The 17,565-nt window shown below is 42.1% G+C and overlaps 1 protein-coding gene across 6 annotated transcripts in view; it reads left to right on the top strand.

The window, feature by feature from the left end:
• The window catches only part of med13a (mediator complex subunit 13a), a 139,548-nt gene that overhangs the window by 66,384 nt on the left and 55,599 nt on the right, over positions 1-17,565 (top strand). For 5 of the 6 annotated variants that reach the window (XM_028595642.1, XM_028595638.1, XM_028595641.1 and 2 more), the window contains one exon: positions 10,358-10,526. In XM_028595642.1, the coding sequence (XP_028451443.1) occupies positions 10,358-10,526 (169 nt within the window). Of the gene's footprint in view, positions 1-7,304; positions 7,454-10,357; positions 10,527-17,565 lie in introns of all 6 variants that reach the window. The other variant, XM_028595643.1, reaches the window with a different exon arrangement.

Here is a 17,565-nt window from a genome sequence, read left to right as displayed (position 1 = left end):
CACGTGACCCTAGAGTGGTAGGCTTCACCTTGCAGCCATTCTTTACCTTTCTGATTAAGTTGAAGGGGAAACTCAAAGAACACAGCTGTAGGAGAATTAAGCAAACGTGTGTTTTGATAAATCCATTTAATTTGGGTGTTGCATGCTTAAGTTTGTAAAACATCTATCCATGCATATTCCTCTCTTAGTGATGGTTCGAAGGGAGAGGTGATCATCTGCTGTCTCCACCGTGGTCCCTGGAGCTCACACACACCCATGCAATACTGGGTGTTGGGTCAGATCTCTAGAGTAGGAGAGTGGGGGAGGGAAGAAGAGGACTGCTTTTATATTGCCCATCTCTTCCACTAGTTGATGAACACAGTTTGGGATCGATCCAGGGATAGAGGGAAGAAAAGCTTAATTTAGCAGCACTCTGTGAGCCTATTGTCCACAATGATCTTCTTACAATTGTTTTTGTTTGTGCTAGTATGCAGTCATTTCTTTGATTTTTCTTTTTTTTTTCTTTTCTTGCTTTGCTAAGTTCACAGGATTTTTGTTGTTGTTCTTGTTTTAGCCCTCTCCTCTGTGCCTATTTGAATCAATTTTGAAATGAAAACAACCCTGCTCTGCACCTCAGGGCAGAATATCCAATTCCAAAGGGCACATTTCAGTAGTCTGTGGAGTTGTGTTGGCTGAAGGTCTCACTGTTTTACAAGTCGGACAATTTTTTCCCCCTCTTCTGTGAAGAGCTCACACTTGATAATTATTGAACTGCCCTCATATCTGTGATAGATACTGAGTTTGAAGCACGACCTGCAGAATACAGATGTTTGTTGACAACAAATTTCCATAGAATTGAAATCATGATGTCTGCTCTTTATTTCGGAGGGTGGCAATGTGATCATCATTTAATTCTAGGGATAATGGTGCATATTTTCAGACAGTCTCTCCTGGAGGACATTCATAGTGTTACACTCAGTTGTTCACATACAAATTGACCGAAGTAACAAACGAAAAGGGAGGGGGGAGGTCAAAAAATATTTGAACATCCAACATGCAGTTCATGAAGTATGGAGTATACTAACAGCTTTATACCTTTTGTGGCACAAGCTTTCATTGATCATCAGCGAGCCTGTGAAAAGAAAGAGATCGGTTTCCTGCTCTCCATATAATCATAAGACTATTCCTGCCTTCATATCCAATACAGAAACCCCCAAGTGTGTGTGACAGCGAACATCAAAATGCATCTAGAAATGCAAACTGGTCTTACTGATGTGCGATTGGTTTAAGGTTGTTGAGAAGTACCCTTTTAAAAATACTCAACAGGCTGATTTATTGGTTGTGTTGTGTGGCATGCTGATGTGTTGCTCTTGGTACACTTTAAGGGTTAGGGTTATTTTAATCTTTGTTAAACAGCTGTGATTTTAAAACACTCATTGTTTTTGAAATAAATAAATCCTGTTTATTTGATCGGTGCTGCTGTCATGAAGCTGCTCTTTCTTTTGTTCCCTGGTGCTCGTTTCCCATAGTAGTATCTGGTTTCCCCACTTGTCTGCATTGAGAAACTTCCCTGTGGATTTTAAGCGTTAATCTTAATGACTTGACATATCTTGACAATATGAAAATGTAGAATCATATTTGTCTATTACAGAGCCATATTCTTACAGCAAAATGTCAAGCCATCAGATATGTGGTTGTCTGACTTTGCACTTGCAATCCTATTTTAAAGATTGTAAAAGCATATTTGCTCTCTTGGATAGTGACAGGAGCGATGACACACAAAAATGAATGTGATACAGATTCAGTCCCATGTTGATGTAAGGCTCATTGTATACACTGCAGCCTAGTGGATGCCCAAGGCAAGGATTCAGAAAAGACAAATGCCACCTACTCTTTAGAATTTCCAAATGTTATTGACTTGGACAGCTTGGGAAAGTCCAACTGAATTTTAAACGGTGTCCAAAAGCTTTAAAAGTGGACAGTGAAGTGTATACGACATGAAATCCTGTAACTCTCCATACCAGCAGGTGGCAGTAGTCTGTATTTTTATTCAAAAAGAGAAACCGGAAGACTGACAGGACGGATTTACGATGCTGGTTAACCAGCTAGCACATCAACAACACATTCCGATTTTGAAAGAACAAATTATGTTTACCGTGCGCTCGCAAACTATAACAAAAATAATTGCATTTCTTGCTTTTTGGAATGAGATTCAAACTTCCCGTTAATGCCGTAAAAGCTGTATTTTCTCTTGAATTCGTCCCAGCAAATGGCATATTCTTATTTTCTATACTTTTTGATCACTACCAAACAACATTGGAAATACTGAGTTTTGGTGAAGGTTTGTTGGTGTGGCCATGGATGTACTGTATATCAAAGATAATTAGTCAGTGATACATGTGGTTAACCTTGGCTCAGGATTTGTGGTGCCTTTATTGTTTCTCCTTCAAGGACGGTTCTAAACTTCAGTGCACAACCCAGAGAATGATGAATAGATAAACCAAGACTCTTAGGAGAAAAAAGTAGAGGAGGCCGATGGCTTTTGTGCTTGGGGATCAATTTTCCAGAGCTAATATCCTGCCTGTGAACCACCCTCCGCTTTCCTCTTTTCCTACTGCTCCCTCTCTCCATTGACTGGCACAGCGCAGGGACTCGACCATGCATGCAGCTCTGGCCCATGGGTGCAGTCTCTCTCTCTCTCTATCTCTCTTTTCCCTCTCTGTTCAAGAAATATTCATTAATAAGTAATGGAGCTTTTACAGAGCACCAGTGGTGCTTGCTCTTTCCTTGCAGATAAGGATGAAAAGGAGGAAGTGTAGGAGAGGAGAAAACCTTCTGGCCAGGCTTGGTAGAATCCCCCTGGGCACAGTCGATCACAAGGCATTAATCTTGCTGTTTAATGACCGACTGCAGCTCTAATTGCTTATACACAGACGAGCAACTGGGAGGGGGGCTCAAATACTTTCCCCTTAGCTTTTACTAACTTTCTACCAATTTTTACTTGTCAGTTTACATAGACCCCAGAAACACCTATGTGCTATTTTGTGATTTAAAAACCGTAGAGTGAAGATATTTGTATATGAAAACTACACGACTTAAGGAATCCATTGGTACTAACCATGTCATGCTAGCATGTTGGGAAGGCAACTAAATAACAAATTCAAAATTATGCAAAATTTTGGCGAGGGGAAAAATTGGCATGGCCATTTTCAAAGGGGTCCCTTAACCTCTCACCTCCAATAAATCTGAATGAAAATGGGTTCTATAGGTCAAACCCGCAAGTCTCTCCTTGAAAGACATGCCCACTTTACTTCCGTTCTAACTTACTTTTTTTTGTTGTAGCGTCTTAAAATATGAATGAGGATAGTGATAGGTAGATACTTGCTACAGTTGCATTTCTAGTAGTGATAAAAAGGCAGAAATGTTTAATTTCTCTGATTCACTGCTGTATTCTAACGCCGCTTCTTCTCTTCAGTCAATCTCTAGCTCGCTCGACCATATACCTGGCATTTCAACCAGTTGACAGTTTGTAACGGACTTGACCAGCTGACTTCCCAATTGGCTGTTGAAACAGGTGACGCCCCTTACGTTCAAAACTGGCGACTGGACCAGCTGAGTCGCAGGCACCACCATCAGCTGGCCTGAATCAAGCTGAGACGGGCCGGTTCAGACCACTGCAGTGTTCTAAAACAGTTTCGTCTTGTTGTGAATCTTTGGGCTGAACTGGGCTTTAGTCCCCATAGTAGCCATTTCATTGTAGGGAGACCATTTTTTGGAAACTTGACCTCACTGTATAAACTGACCTATTGTGAGCTCATGGATAATCGCAGCCTCATGAAACTTCACAACCACAAAGTAGAGAACGAGGGCATTCAGAGAATGTATGGCTTTCCTAGGTATATTAACAACAATTTCCAGAACGGAAGTGCTCACCATTAGACTGGGTAAACCCAGCCCGAGCTGCCGGAGATTTGATTTCGCCCTGCAGCTCAGGCTGGAAACCTGTACGTTTATCTATCCTGCTTCAGTTACAGATTTGCGGGAAACAATCACAAACTGGCTTATCCACCTGGCTCGCTCGTTTAACACGATGACGATAGAGAAGCGACCAAGCAGCTTTTTGTTTACATTCAACGTGGCGGCCACCGAAGCGCAGCAACCCGTTGATGAAGCTGTCGCTGCTACCCGGATCAATGGTCTGATTGGTTGAAGGACTATCCAATTGCGTACAGAGTCATTTGAACTAGGCCCGTTGATTACGCCTCTTGTGCAGTAGAAAATACAGAGAAGACTCCCCAGACTAATGTTCAGTCTTAAAAGATTGAGCTTGGTCTGGTGATAGCCAGACTAGCTCACCATCCAATTGGCGAAAAATGCAATTCTTACAGAAATCTCCACGTCTTAAGGTTTTAATACCAAATCAAAGCATGGACTTTTCTATGATGTTCCTTAAGGTCTTGGTGTCTTAATGTGGCATTTTGGAGGGACGTTTGACCATTTTTCTAAATAAATTTTCGAGCGAGTTTCAAGGTTCAATTTTAGCAGCAAATCTGTGTAGCAAATGGTAAAAAAAAAAAGACAAAAATGGTAGGGACAAAAAAAGATTGTGGAGTGGAAGAGGTTAACGTGTGTTTCATTTTGGGATAAGCAGAGTACTGATGCTGCACTGTATCTCAATGTTATTAGTTTTGTTTTCTTGCTAGAGGTAGATGCAAGTATTCTTAATAGAGCCGCTGTGCAACCGCTTAAGAGCTCTTATAAAGGTCAGCTTATCTGGGCCTGCTACACAGGAGGCAGAGACATGAAAGTGTCCTAGCCATCAGCTGATCTCATAAATCTTTACCTAAATGAGGCCACTCATCTTTCGCCCTGTGTACTGACCACCGCACAAAATGTCCCACCCTCCCATTACATGTGCACTCAGATCTGTCACTAAGCTTGCATTTTGGGTCACAGACTTAAAAAAAATAAAATAAAGAAAGATTTCAACCATTGATGACATTATAATCATCTGCTACATTAAAACTGAATATGCGCACAAAGTTAAGTACATGAGGTGAACATTTAAATGGAACGTAGCCCTGCAAAAACCACATTTGCTACAGACAGTTTGGGTAATGTTAATGTACTCTAAGGAGGATGTGAGGATGTAATGTTTTTTTTCTTCATATATGATATGTTTGCTATAAGATAGTAAAACGTCACATAGGCCTATAAGAAATTTGTCAATGACATTTCAATGATTACTCGACAAAGAAAATTGATTAATTTATATGAAAATAATTTTCAGCTTTTACTTCCAAATAAGGTTGTGCAAAAAGATGGTTAAACTGAGGATTCGTTCTGTTTGTTGAATAGTTCTGTGCTACCCTTTTGCTGTTTTGCAGCTTGCAATCTCTGTACACAAATCAAGTGTACCAGGACAACAGGTTACAACCCACTTTTTTTTTTGGACTGACTATATCTGCGGACTATCTTTTATCTTTCGAAGTGAAAATGGTTTTCCATTCAGGGGAACGTCATAAGATGCTGCTGTTTCAGATGGATTTTTTAAAAAAATGTGAGAGTTTGAGAGTTGAGGCTTTTGTTCCTTTCTTGTCTAATGGGTTTCACTCAAGGACCTGAGAAGACTAGCCTAGAAATCTAGACTCCCCCTAGCGCCAGCAAATTTATTTGGCAGCCAGGGGGGTCTAGGCACTCTCCGTTGACTTTCAAGCTGCAAAAACCAAATTTTGGTCAGGCCAATCACATTGTGTATAGAGTCGGTGGGCGGGGCTTATGGCTGCTGCTGGGAACAGCGGACTTCTGGAAGACTTGGAGTCCAGCTTTTCTTTGATAAAAGAACAAAGGACGGCACAGAAATCATTCTTAAAAAGGGAAGATGTGTTCGGAGTTTTGCCGACCGGATACGGCAAAAGTTTAATCTATCAACTAGCTTCTCTTCCTTCGTCGTTGCTCTGCCTGGTTGGAGATCTGTCATAGGGATTCCTCCATTAAAAATGGCAAAGCCAAGTCCTGTCTGTCCCGGAGCAAAGAGTAACCCCTGCCCTGGATGTTTGGTTTTATGTGGAAAATAAGTTTTTTAAGACGTTGCATTGCCATTTCTAGTGAGTGTCACATTGTGTACATCGAACTTGCATAGACTTCAATTGCAACATTTTTTGTCTCTGTGTCTATCTGAAGAGGGGAGTGTTGCTGCAGGCGTTGCATGATGAACGTGAGGTCGTTAGGAACACTTGATGTAAACCAGAAGCCTGTTTTAGAGCTGCTCGGCGCTCGAGGGAGAGACTGAGGAGGAACAAGTGACAGAGAGGAGGAGGAGGCACGGGGCAGATGTGGTCTTGGCAGAAGAAAGCAGATGGGATCGCCATGGCAGTTGATGTAAAAGTAGGTGTAGGGAGATTTCTGCCAGTTTCACAGAAGAGCTGTGATCCACAGAGTACTGGAGTAGGACTGAAGGTATAACTGCAAAATGCAAGCTGGGGTTGATGTCGCTCTCTTGCCATAGATTTGGGACCTGCTGCTCTCCTCATTTTCTGTTTTCCTCTGTCTTTCAATAGTTATCAGTCACACTGATCTGTCTATTCAGCCAGCAGTTTAGCCTAAATCCTATTTTGTTTTCTTTTTTTTCCCTGTCCTTTCTTTTAACCTGCTGTCAGTGCCTCAGTGGTTCGGCTTTCTTTTTTGTTGACTTTTTGCCCTCTTGCCTGCCAGTCTCTCAGAATGCCAGACCAGCTGCCAAATCACTCAAAGCAGAGTCAGAAGCAGCCTTGATCCCATGCATACTCAATCACATCTACATTTACTAGAAAGTTAAATGGCTTTATACTGTTGTTGATTTTTTTTCTTCTTGCAGTTGCTGTTCATTTTTAATGGGAAATTGCTGTTTTCCTTCCTTATTCCTGCCTTTGCCTTGCTTTTCTGTGTTCCTGATCTTATCCCTCAGGATGTGTGTGTGTGTGTGTGTGTGTGTGTGTGTGTGTGTGTGTGTGTGTGTGTGTGTGTGTGTGTGTGTGTGTGTGTGTGTGTGTGTGTGTGTGTGTGTGTGTGTGTGTGTGTGTGTGTGTGTGTGTGTGTGTGTGTGTGTGTGTGTGTGTGCACCTGATGAATTAGTTTGTCGCTCTCGAAATCAGCAGGCACGTAGCCCTCTACTTGGCAGCTAGCCTAAGGTTGTTTTCCCTTGGTTCGATGTAATGTTTTAAAGGCTAACTGAACTCTGTGTCTAGTAGAGCTGTGGCATTTGGCAATGGATTTGAGGGGGATTGTGGATGCCTATTTTTCGTTTTAATATTACAATTTACACTCTTTTTACATTTTTCCAGCAGACGTTTACAATTGCATCCGTGCAACATAGCTGGCTGTTTGCTCTAAGTCAGGAAAAATGCTCTCAGCATCTCCTTAAACAAGCTTTTCAGACCCTGCCAGGCTGGTACAGGACCCATGGTGTCTCTCTTCTTTAAGGAAAGAAAACAAGGTAATTTCGTATTTTGTAAGCCTTGGAATCATCTCAATTTAAAATATATCTATCTACCTTTACATTACAACAGCAAGCCATGTATTCCCTTAAACATTCAATACTATTTTTTTATTAACTTGCTTCTGGGCTGTTTTTGGCCTCCGTAGTGCATGCCAAGCTGACACGAAGGGTGGGTCACACGCCGGTATTTATTTCGTCTGTGTTCAGGCAGAGATGGCACACTTGGGGAGAGGTTTGCTGGAGTTTTGACTGAAAGGAGCTTAAGTGCTGTATGATGTGAGCAATGGCTGTTAATGAGATTAGAGCAGCATTCAGGCCAGACTGTGATTCAGAAAGCAACTCCGATATGGGTGTAACGGTACATTTATTCATCCTGTGACTTGTTTGGATTTGATGCGCCATGTGAACCAAATAGTTATTGTCCTATGAGCCTTACACAGTCTAATTACAGTCTAGAACAGAAAAAATAAGGACAAGTTCTACCCGAGTGTTGGCAGTGTGTTACTTCCGGTCCGTTAGCTAAACCAGGCTAGTTTGGCTTCTCTTTGTGGTCACGTGGTATGTACTGATGCATTTTGGGGTTCACTTGGATTTTTCTCAGTGACAGAACCAAGGGGAAAACACTTCTTAAGTTTACAAGACTCAATGTTTCGGACCTGAGCAAACGTAAAGGTGTGAAAACGCCTTGGGATACATGTCCTTTTCCTCCATGGTATTTAAGCAGTGACCTGCTAAAACGGCAACGATGACAGTGAGACACTGATACACACAGCGGATATGTTAACATAATCAGTTGCGTAGAAAACATGATGTCTAGGCGTGATATACTTGTGTGAGCCACAATATAATGTTCCTACATGTGTACATAAATTTGTTGCACACAGCTATTGCTTTTTGGTTAATGCCCATTACTTTTCGACCATTTGTAAATGTCTGGGTACGTTAATTTTTACAGCAAAATGATTGGTTTTCCCCACTGTACCAAAAATAAAACCGGGTACTAGTGAACCTTGTGTACCGCAACACTCCTAAACCCTGATATCAAAACTCAATGTGCAGAGGAGCAGAAAGCACCTGAAACCTCCACAGCCTAAAAGCAGGCAGCAGCAGGTTTCTGTCTCCTCTGTCTCAGTGAGAAAACTCCTGTTTGCAGTTTCATTGCCTATTTACAATCTTTTTACGATTCCCAGATATCACTTTAGAGATGACTTACTCTTTTGCATTTCAGGAAATGTGCAATTTCTGTATCCAGGTGTCCAGTGTTAACTGGCAGGGTCATTGAAAATGGCTTGTCATGCTTATTGGACTGCCAGTGTGTGAACATGTCACAATTCTCCTTCAGTTGTTGTTCTTAAAAGTGATTGCGCAAGATCCTATTCTGAGTTACCTGTGTGCTTGATCAGAAACCTAATCGCCCACAGCTACATGTGTTTATTAGAAAGACTGGAGTTCCAGGGTGTTTCATAATGTGATCCACAGGACTGAATTTATCGAGTTTGTTCAGCCAATGAGCTTGTCATTGTTAAAGTGATGGTTCGGAGTAATTTCACCCTAGGGTCCTTTGCACCATGACCTCGAGCCAAACACCCCCCCCAGAAGCTTTTTTCACCTGGGTCGAACATTGGGAGAGTTAGCGTAGAGTAGCGTTATCAGCTGAATAGCTTAGCACATTGGCTAATGGACCCACGTTTGTATCTCGTAAGTTACCCCACTAATAATGCCCGAAATGATACCAAACGTCTACAGTAGTACAAATAGGTTATGTACTCATAAAACGATGGATTGTAAAGTTTGTAAGTACACCAGAAGTTTATGAACACTTGCCTGCTCTCTTCTGCTCTCTGTTGCTGCTGCTGTTGCTGCTACCTGCAGTTAGACGAGTGCTTAGGGCCGTCTACAAATTACTACACCGAAAAGAGATACAACAAAAATATTTATTAATTTAATGATTAAATAAGGTAATGTCTCCAAACTTACCTCAATTATAACTTGTCTCCTGCTAGTTATACTACAGCACTTACTTAAAAAAAAAAAAGTTTAATTAAAAAATATTTTTGTTGCATCTCTTTTCGGTGTTGTAATTTGTAGACGGCCCTAAGCTCTCGTCTTACAGCAGCAACAACAACAGCAGAGAGCAGAAGCCAGCAGGCAAGTGTTATTTACATAAACATCTTCTGGTGTACTTACAAACTTTCCAATCCATCGTTTCATGAGTGCATAACCTATTTGTACTACTGTAGACGTTTGGTATCATTTCGGGCATTATTAGTGGGGTCGTTTACGAGATACAAACGTGGGTCCATTAGCCCCTGCGCTAAGCTATTCAGATGATAACGCTAATCTACGCTAACTGTCCCAATGTTCGACCCAGGTGAAAAAAGCTTCTGGGGGGGTGTTTGGCTCGAGGTCATGGTTCAAAGGACCCTAGGGTGAAATTACTCCGAACCATCACTTTAAGACTGTGCTCAGAGTTGATGTCATCCACATAAACGGTGATTGAAAATACCCTTGAAACACCTATGTAGAGAGTTATGTTTGTGCCTTCTTCAAAATGAAAAACAAATTGCTTTTTAAAAAAATACTTGCCAGTACCTTAAACAGGGTTAAGCTGGGTGATAAAATAAAACAAAGCAAAGCTTGATTTTGGTGATACAGTGTAATGTGACAATACGTTTGGTATGACCGTTGGTGCTTTCATTCTTAATCTTGTAAACACTGATGAATATCTCTATCAGTGACTGTGCCATCTGATGCACCATTCTCACTGTAATTGTCAGTTGAGTTTTTGTGCTGTCAAGATTGACATTGTTTGCCCTAGAGAGTTCGTGCAGGTTTGTAAATATGGCACCTAAAGCTTTCCAATCCTCTTACATTTGTCTATCTCTCTTTTTGTCTTCGCAGCTGAGGATGATGGGTTGTGGGAGAACGGGCTTTCCTACGAGTGTCGCACGCTGCTGTTCAAAGCCATCCACAACTTGCTGGAGCGCTGCCTCATGAATCGCAGCTTCGTTCGCATCGGCAAGTGGTTTGTCAAACCCTACGAGAAGGATGAGAAGCCCATCAACAAGAGGTACGTTTGCACCACTTGTTCTGCTGAGTTCTTCTATCCACGTTGGCTCTCTGGTATGGCAGTGCTCTGCACATGTACCTGCACTGTGGAAGTGGGTATGTTTTTCTTACCGTTGCCCTTTTAAGGCATGCAATGTCTCTTGTTGTCCGTTGTGATGTGGTCTGGTGCAGCTCAGGCTGAGCATCACTCCAATAGGCCCAGGTTGCACCGTTTTTGTGTGGAGGTCAGTGTGTAGGCTGTTGAACCCACACTTCCAGGGTTAGGGGTTCTGTTTCCACTGGCAACACTTAATACAAATATGTGTTCATATGGATGCTCTGGATGGAGGCAGATATTGAAAAAGCATATATTGTACCGGGGATTTCCTGCTCATGTTTTATACTGTATAGTAGTGCCGTGCCTGTTAAAAACATGCCTGTTGGACACCGGCTGATTGCCTGGCCTGTGATAATGCTGCTTGCTGCTTTCTCCAGAACAATTCTCCCCCGTAGTAACTTACAGACGGCCCCCAAAGCACTTAATAACCCAACTGTATACTACCGATTTACTGTGTACTTCTACCTCAGATTTTCTACATTTATCTGACAGTTTTCTTTCTCTCAGCATCAACAAAATATTGAAGTTCAAAAGCAGGTCACCTGCAAAATGTTGCTCAAACATGCAAAATTAACTTGTTTTATACCCTAAGCGATGCACTTTGCTTGCCCACCCCTCACCATATTATTAGTTCAGTTGAAACCGCTGGCTGCTGTTTTTATTTTTTTTTATTTTGTGTCCCACAGTTAACTTGCGGGTCACTTGCTTGCAGGTTGCTTTGCATTACATTTTTTAAATGGAGAGCAATTGGGCACTTTTGACAGCTGCTGTATCCAAGGCAAACAATGTATAACATTATTGTATATTATTATACATCCCTATGTTGTACACTACATTACAGTTGTGATATGAGAGTTTAAAAAAAAAAAATGAGAGAGGTGCTGTTGTGCCAGCACTGTCTCCTATCTCCCCTCTCTCTCAGAGTGTGTTTGTGTACAACTGAGACCTCCTCCACCTCCTCTTTGCTATCTGCTGAGCTGGATTTCTTGCTCATGGTGTCTGTGTTTATTGATAAGAGATGAAGATGTGGCTAGTGAGGAGGAAATGACTGTAGCAGTTTTTACTCTGCACCTCAACCAACTCCCCGACCCTTCCTACCTCTCCCTGTCTTCACATTTAACACACAGCTATTGATTGGTACCTCAGATGGAGTTTTTATTTGTTTTTGATAATTATAGTTGTAGTGTGAGGTGGGACAGATTTCTTTTTTTATGTTTGCATGTGTAAAACCTGCAGGGCAGTATTCGATGAAGAAGCAGACAGCAGCCTCTGAATAAAAAAACAAAAAAAACAACAACCTAGAAAGATTCAGAGATTATAAAAATTCTGTTTTAAATAAGAAGAAGCATTTGATAGCTTCCATACTCTTAGCCCCTTTTTTCTGTGTGCCACTATGCCAGTGTTATTGTTTTTTGGAGTTGTAGCCAGATTTCCCAGTCAGGTGACCATGGGGCTTACATAATTGTGTGTGTGTGTGTGTGTGTGTGTGTGTGTGTGTGTGTGTGTGTGTGTGTGTGTGTGTGTGTGTGTGTGTGTGTGTGTGTGTGTGTGTGTGTGTGTGTGTGTGTGTGTGTGTGTGTGTGTGTGTGTGTGTGTGTGTGTGTGTGCGTGTGTGTGCGTGTGTGCGTGCGTGTGCGTGTGTGTGCCTAGCACGCGCATGTGTGTTTGTTTGCAGGCCTGTTGCTCCAGTTGTCCAGGATAGAAATGGCAGAAACTCTGCTTTCTGCTGTCAGCTTATCTTTATTATCATCCCAATGTGAGGTGGCAGATCAGAGTTGCCAGCTTTAATGCAGACTCTTTCAGGGCCTTGCGTCTGTAGACAATGGCTCTTATCTGTCAGGACAAGTGTGATACATTTTAACCTAACTGGCAGAATAATAGACAAAAGGATAGACTAATAATACTGAAGAACAAGTCCCTTCTCTTTTACGCTATATTCATGGCTCGTTTTTAGCTCTATTGCCTCTTTACCCAGTACGCTGATCACAGAGGGCCCCAGTCAAGAAAAAACAAAACAATGGTCTTTTCCTCTGCTCCGGAATTCACAGGCCACCCTCTGTCTGTGTGTCTGGTTTTCTCTCTACTTGCTCTCTCTCTCTCTCTCTCTCCCCTTCTCTTCATCCCCCTCTGCTGTCACAGAGCAGACTGGGCAGGTTATAAATAGTGGTGCAACCACCCTGAATCTTAGTTGTCGTCAAGGATGTTTTTCCTCTCCCTTTGGTGTGTTCCGCTGTGCTCAAGCCACGCTGGAGTTTCAACAAACAAAGCAGCACAAAACTCTGACGCAAATTTACAAGTACCCTTTTGTGTTTTTTTTTTTTGTCGCTGCTGTGCCCAGACCAGCTGGTCTGACAGTGAAACATTTCCTGAGCTGTTTTTGATGTTGTAGGGCTGTTATTTGTAATTATTAAATTGCTTTTTGTTTCTGTGTACACAGTGATGGCTCCCACTCTGTTATGCTTGCATGTGATCCAGAGGTCCTACCTTTATTTGCATCTTATTAACATGAAGATGCTCAAGTTTGTCCTAATAGTACTGCCATGGTGAACTGAGTTTTTAACCCTAGGGAGAATTCATCCGTGTGGGTGGCATGTCAGCGCTAAGGTCCAACATCATTCTCAGTGACTTGCTGATTCCAGAGGGAATGGGATTGGAAATTTCCAGGGAATTCCCACTCTTATTGTACATTGTTTTACACCCGTCATTCTGGGATACTTTTCCTTCCTCCCTAAATCCAGAAACCCACAGTAAACAAATCAGTTAACAGTAGGCTTGCCGCAGTTGTTGGTGTTACCTTGCTTTTTTTCTCCAATACTTAGTTGGGCGCCGGCTCTGCAGCGAAAGCTCGGCTGGAGAGGCCAGAGATCAAAGTGAGCGCTCTACAGATATTGATCACCACCGACGAATCCCTTTTCTTGTCAAATGTCTAGTGTAATCAGTAACACCGGTCCTGGGGAAATTTCCTCACCGTGGCATCCCTAGTTAACCGTGTTTGCTATCACCTCGTTTGCCTTCTTAAAGCACCCTGTTTGCCTTTTATCGAGAAGAAGGTCTTCCTCCTAACCACAAAAGGATTTGCAGCAAGGAAAATCAACAGCCTTTTAAACAAATACGAGACCACAAAATTCTGATAAAATATATTTGTATAATGAAAGAGTTTTCTTTAGAGCATAATCTGTAGGGTCATAATAAGACATCCATTTGAATTGGGGAATACCACACAGTTTACTAAGGAGTATATGCTATTCTTGTCTGCAGGATGAGTGATATTCATCACTAGATCTTTGAGAGTCAAAGATATTGTATTTCCCAAAGTTTATTTCCGTGCTGGTGGAAAACGCCAACATCAGACATGTCTGTTGAGGAGGAAGTCTTGATTAATCTGCCCATTGTTTTCTTGATTAATTGATAATATTTATAACATTATAGTAAATTGAATATTTCTGGGTTTTGGACTTGCTTGGACAAAACAAGACATTTGATGACGTCCCCTTGGGCTCTACGTGATTGTGTTGAACAGTTGTTCTGACAGAGTTCCATATAGTTATACAGTCCAAACAATTCATTAATGAATTGAGAAAATTATTGGCAGATTAATGGATAGTGTCAATAGTTGCAGAATAGATTTCTGTCTGCAGTTCTACATGAATGCACCATTGTGGCACTCATCATTGTCATCAGTCTGAACCTTTTGGACTTTTGAAAGCTAGAAATAAGAATTTACTAAAAGATCTTTTTGCGTGGGCCGCTCAAATCAAATCTGCTTTTTGGGAAACACTGGCTACCCCTCTGATCATCAGACAACTCCTCTGCAGCATCCAAAGTCTCCAGTTGGTGGAGGCTGTGGCCAGCTGACAGTGTTCATAACCTCAACCCCAGACCTCAGCCTGTGTTGAAATGCTTACATCATCATCTCTCTCTCTCTCGCTCTCTCCCTCTCCCTCCTTTCTCAGTTTAGCCTGATGTGTGTGCTGAGCAATAGGCAGCAAACTGAATTCTCAGAATCTTTAAGGATGATAACCTCTATCAGTGCCTCCAGTTGCTCCTTTTGTCTTCTTTTGGTATCAAGAAGTTATTAGAATTAGCCATATATGTTCAGACTCCCATTTTTTGTCTACAAGGATACACAAAATATGTCAAGATTGACGAAAAAAAGAAATCCAAAACAATGAAACTGTTTTTATTATATGTTAAATACATAAGTCAACACACGTTGATCTGTGGAAGCTTTTGCTTTTAATGGGAACTGCAAATGCAGCAGTATGTGTTGATACAGCTGACAGTAATTCTCTTTGTCTAGAGTACGGGCAGCTCCAAGTTGTGCAGCCTGGTTGTTTCTGTGAACCTTGTGCTGCTAGGTAGACTGGCTTCAGGAAACAGAGAGAGCGGGAGAGAGCAGAAGGGAGGGAGGGAGGGAGGGAGTGATGGAACGAGCAAGGGAGAGCTCCTCTCGGTTGTCATGGCAGCAGGGAAATGCACCATGGGATCGTGTGTTTCCAAGGTGAAGCGGGATGCTCGTGCTCTGTTGGTCAGCTTAAGGCAGACTAACTCGTTGACTTGCTCCTAGTTTGCTGCATTTACCAAAATTCAGAGCAACACTAAATCTAGCCTGCTCTGATGTTTCAATTTGATCAGGACAAAAAGGATATTATTTATTTTAATCTGCATGATAAAAGACCTACTATGTACTCCAACTGTGCGGCAATCAGGAGAGTGTTGGATCACTACTCTCCTGTGTTTAATATGTGTAGTCGGTTGTGCAGTTAGTTGTTGTTGTCTGACTGAAAGCATCATTAACAAAATCAAGCTGTTATGAAAAGAGGCCAGTGTGCAGCAGCTCATGTTACAAGAGTGAATTGTAATGAATGAATGAATGCAAACCATAATTACACAATAACCAATATGCCTGCATAAACACACGCGACTGTCTGCATTATTCTGCATGACTGTGCGTTATGTGGCTGAGCACATTCTTCTTCTATTGTTTTGTTCCCACGTGGGGGGGGGTTGAATGTGTGAGTCCTGGTGCGCTGTGGCAGGCGGAAGCAGAGAGCAGCATTCTGTTAAGTAGGACAGTGCAGGATAAAGGGCCACTGCCTCCAGTCTGGGGCTAAAGCACTAAATTTATCCCCTCCCTGCTCCCAGCGCAACAAAAAACACACAGGGAGACGGACACACAAACATGCACGTCAACAATCGGCATGCGAGCCAGTCCACACCAAGGGCAGTCGAGGAGTTGGCACATTCACATTTTGGTGAAATGCAGCCAGACAAAACTGCATATATAACATGTAGTGTGCACATGGACTGATACTGCTGATGTACAGTAGATATACAGGACAACTCAGCACCTCTCCTAATTGCCCCGCCCCCGCCCCCAACACTCCACCCCCTACCCCCTGGTCTTCCCTATACTTCATCAGTCTCTCTAACAGCAGGAACTCCAGGGAGACTGGGCTGTGGGGCCATGTGACCCGGCGCTCTGGATATATCATGTTGCTGGAGAGATCTTGTCCACAAGATAAATATGGCTCTTAAAGGAAAACACCAGTGCTTCTCATTGGTATGGGTCATTTCCTTAATTGCTGCACAATTATACATTATTAATAGTCCATTTCCCATTGCATCACTTCTGTGTTTCAATTTAAAGCAAAGTCTTTCGCATCACTGACCTTACAAAGACTCTCCAATTTGTAGCACTCTGCCAATATACTTATTTTAACCCTAAGCCCCCATTTGAACTGTCAGCCTCAAGGCAAACCACATTATTTATATTGACCGCACTGGTTGATTCCTTAAGTTATTACCTGACATAAATAAGTAAACCATTTCTATAAAAAATAAAAGAAAATTGGTATCATGGCTTTCTATCATGATTAACAAGGTATAGCATTTCCAAATGAATGAAACCTATGATTTACAGAAGCCAGTATGACATGTCATATCTCATGACACTTTTTGCACAGTGACCAAAACGCTTACCATGTTTCGAGTAGTGGGAAGAAACAAGAGAGCATCAGAAAACCCGTAGCACCTTGCTGTAATATTTTCCCACCAATGGATGCTTGCCCGATTTCTTCTAATGCCAGCTAGAGGCCCTGAGAGAACAAAGAATTTATATCTCATTACTAAAGTTAACAGTCCTCGTCGCCTTTTTTTTTTAATGTGTTGTAGCACTGAGGATACCCATATTGTGTCAGCAGTGTAATTCAAGGGTAGCAGCAGGGACACATTTCACTGTTCAGGAGGGAATCCTATGTCCTTAGGTTTCCTCTGCACCCTCTCTGTTCCCCTATTTCTTTACACACCCCTGCCTCCTCAGCCGCTGTAGTGTGCATTCCTCCCATTCCTCCCATCTTCCTATGTGACCAGAGGCAATGGCAGGGTTGGGGCCAAGTGAAGGTCTGAAGAAGTCGTCATAGTTAATCCGTCAGGCGTCTCTCCTTCCCTGTCTCCCTCTCCCTTCCTCTCTGTCCTTCTCTAAGTAACTGTGATTGCTATGGTACCATCTTTAATCAAGACTTTCAGACAGATGGCCACATTTAAAGCTAATCCCTTATATGGTGTTGGACCTTTCACATCATCACTATAAACTATAAGGTGGCTGCCTTTTGTATTTAAAGGAAGCTTAACACAGGGTATGGCAAACTCCAGAGAAACCTTGAAGTTACTCCAAACAGATGCGTGCTAGCCAAATTAGGATTTCCGTTTAAATTCTCTGTATCGGCTAGTAATGCAAATAAAGAGTCCTGAAGACACATTTGACAGTTGCAGAATATGTAATCTTCAAGATTAGGAAGCTCTAAGTGATACTGTCTTTATGTTTATTCTCACTGTTGAGAAAACCCTGCGCAGCCATCAGCCAAAACAACTCATGGCTCATCCTCTTTTTTTTCTTTTTTTTTTTCTTTTCAAAGCTCAATTGATTTAACATGGGATACAT

The sequence above is a fragment of the Perca flavescens genome, chromosome 13 (genome assembly GCF_004354835.1).
Source record: "Perca flavescens isolate YP-PL-M2 chromosome 13, PFLA_1.0, whole genome shotgun sequence".
NCBI classification, from domain to species: Eukaryota; Metazoa; Chordata; class Actinopteri; order Perciformes; family Percidae; genus Perca; species Perca flavescens.
The sequence above is the reverse complement of the archived record's forward strand: the minus strand, read 5'-3'. Positions and strand labels throughout refer to the sequence as shown.